The sequence below is a fragment of the Corvus brachyrhynchos genome, unplaced genomic scaffold (assembly GCF_000691975.1).
Source record: "Corvus brachyrhynchos isolate BGI_N302 unplaced genomic scaffold, ASM69197v1 scaffold443, whole genome shotgun sequence".
Classification (NCBI taxonomy): domain Eukaryota; kingdom Metazoa; phylum Chordata; class Aves; order Passeriformes; family Corvidae; genus Corvus; species Corvus brachyrhynchos.
The window spans coordinates 266,667-269,361 of record NW_008237220.1 but is presented as its reverse complement, the minus strand read 5'-3'; the positions used below and the strand labels follow the sequence as shown (position 1 = coordinate 269,361).

Here is a 2,695-nt window from a genome sequence, read left to right as displayed (position 1 = left end):
ACCGGGACCGGTTCTCGGGAGGGGAAAGAACCGGCACCGGGGAGCACCGGGGAGCACCGGGACCGAGAACGGGGTGGAACCGGGACTGTGGGGGAACGCCGGGACCGGGAGCCGGGACGGGGGATTATCAGGCCCGGGGGGAGCACCGGGACCGGGATCAAGTGAGTGAGAGAGGCACCGTGACTGGACGGAGGGAGGAACGGGGTTGGGGAGCAGGACCGCGGGTAGGAGGGAAGGGACGGGGACGGGACTTGGGGGGCCAACGGGAGGGGGAAACTGTGGGGTATCACCGGGACCGGGTAGAGGAGAGCTGGATGGAGGTGTCACCGTGCCCTCCTTGTCCCCAGCGGCCCCCGGGGCTCAGCATGGCGGGCCGGGGCCGCGGCCGGGGCCGGGGGCAGATGACATTCAACGTGGAGGCCGTGGGGATCGGGAAGGGGGACGCGCTGCCCCCGCCCACGCTGCAGCCCTCGCCCCTCTTCCCGGTGAGTCCTGCGGGGATCTGGGGGTCCGGAGGCCCCCCCAAGGGCTGAGCACAGACATGCTCATCACATCCGTGCCCCCCGACCCAGGCCCTGGAGCGCCGCGCCGCGCCCCTGCCCGGGGGCGAGGAGGGCGAGTACATGCTGGCCCTGAAGCAGGAGCTGCGCAGGGCGATGAGGGGGCTCCCCTACTTCGTCAAACCGGGAGCACCTCGCAGAGGTACCGGAAGGGGGGGGAGTGTGTGTGTGTGGATCCCGACCCTCCTGTATGCCCCTGTGAGGAGGAGGGGCGGGAATGGGTTTAAAAGTTATTTTCCTATCCCAATCCCCGTTGTCCCCTCCATCCTGCTGCTCTATGGCCTTTCCAGCACTCTCAGCCCCCTCATCCCCCACCCCACCACTTTGGGACCCCTCCCAGCCCCCCAATTTTGTTTCTCCCTCCCCCATTTTATTCCCCCCAGCTGCACCACCTTGTGCCATCAACCATCCCCATGTGGGTCCCACAGGTGTTCCTGGGGTGGGTGTTTCCTAAGTCCCCCCAGAGTGTCCCCCCATAGTCCCCCCGCTGCCCCTGCAGACATTGAGCGCTACTCAGACAAGTACCAGCTCTCCAGCCCCGTGGACAGCGCCATCGACTGGAACCCAGGTGTGGAGACATGAGAGGGGACCTGAGGGTGACATGGGGACTTGGGGTTGACTGAGGGGCTGACCGACCTCCCATTTTGCCCCCCAGACTGGAGGCGGCTCCCACGGGAACTGAAGATCCGGGTGCGGCGGCTACGGAAAGGCAGTGAGTGACCCCTTCCTGCCCTAACCCCATGTGTCCCCTCTTTTCCCCCGGGCGCTGACAGTCTCCTGTGCCCCCCCCAGGGACCACTCCTCTCGTCCCTAAGCAACACGTGGCGCTCGACAAGGAAGAGACTATTAAAAAGCTGGAGGTAGCGAGGTGAAGGTGGGGGTGTCCCTACTGGCTGCATTTTGGGGTGTCTCCCCCTGGTAACACTCCCCTGACCCACTCAGACCCTGGAGAAGAAGGAGGAGGAGGTGACATCAGAGGAGGAAGAGGAGAAGGAGGAGGAAGAAGAGGGGAAGGAGGAGGAGGAGGAGGAGTACGATGAGGAGGAGCACGAAGAGGTGGAAATCGGGGAACCCTGGAGAGGTTGGTGGGGTGGGGACGTCCCCAGGTGCCACCGTGTTCCCCCTGTGTCCCCCCACAGGAGACCGACTACGTCCTGTCCTACTTTGACAATGGGGAGAGCTTTGGCCCTGACAGTGATGATAATGGCGACGAGGCAGTGTACTGACCCCGAGAAGACCACAACAGTGGGGACCCCCTCACCCCACCACCTGGAAGCAGAGACTCTCTTACTTCTCGGGGGCATTGGGGTTCCCTGTCACCCCACCTTGGGGCATCAGGGTCCGCTGTCCTCCTCCGTATCACCACCAGGTGGCGCCGGTGGTCCAGGCCCGGCGGGTGGGGTGGGACCCTCCAATTTTGGGACCTCCTGAGAGGAGCGGAGGGAGGGGAATCGCGCTTTTTGGGGTGATGGGCAGTCCCCAAAAGTGCCCTGGCCTCCCTCTGACCACCCCCACCCCCCGTTTTACAGCAGCTTTTTGACTTTTGTGCTTTTTCTTAAACAAATTTTGCGTGGATTAAAGTGGATTTTGGTATTTCTGGCTCAGCTCTGGGTGCTTTTTCGCGTGGGGGGTTGGATAAGGGTGTTACCAGGTGGGAAAAGAGGGACTATAAGGGGTGAAAGGGTTTTTTTGCGGGGGAAAGGTTGTTTTTTGAGGAGGAAAACGTGTTTCTTTGAAGAAGGAAAAGTGGTATTTTGGTAGAAAAGGTTTTATGGGGAGGGGAAGGTGGTTTTCAGGAGATAAAGGTTTTTTGGGGGAGAAAAGTTTATTTTTTTAAAGAGTTTTTTTGGGTGGAAAGGTGGATTTTTTGGGAGTAAAGGTATGGTTTTGGGAAGGGAAAAGTATCTTTTTTTCGGTGAAGATGTATTTTTGGGAAGGGAAAGGTATAGTTTAGGTGGAAGGTGCATTTTTGAGGGAGGAAAGTTGGGTTTATTGTGGGGGAAGTTTTTTTTTGAGGGGGAAGGTGTATTTTTTGAATAACGTGGGTTTTAGGGGGAAAGATTTTGGGGGAGGGAAGGGGGCTTTTTTTCAGGGACGTGTTTTTGGAGTGAGGAAAGGTGAATTTGGGGGGGGGA

The 2,695-nt window shown here is 59.7% G+C and overlaps 1 protein-coding gene across 1 annotated transcript; it reads left to right on the top strand.

The window, feature by feature from the left end:
* Window positions 1–283: 283 nt before the first annotated feature.
* Window positions 284–2,153, top strand: POLR3GL (RNA polymerase III subunit G like). Its single transcript, XM_008629632.2, has 7 exons — window positions 284–485; window positions 573–702; window positions 1,060–1,128; window positions 1,216–1,272; window positions 1,353–1,420; window positions 1,503–1,616; window positions 1,700–2,153. The coding sequence occupies exons 1-7, from the start codon at window positions 315–317 to the stop codon at window positions 1,784–1,786; spliced, it is 696 nt and encodes a 231-aa protein (XP_008627854.2). The 5' UTR covers window positions 284–314; the 3' UTR covers window positions 1,787–2,153.
* The last annotated feature ends 542 nt before the right edge of the window (window positions 2,154–2,695 follow it).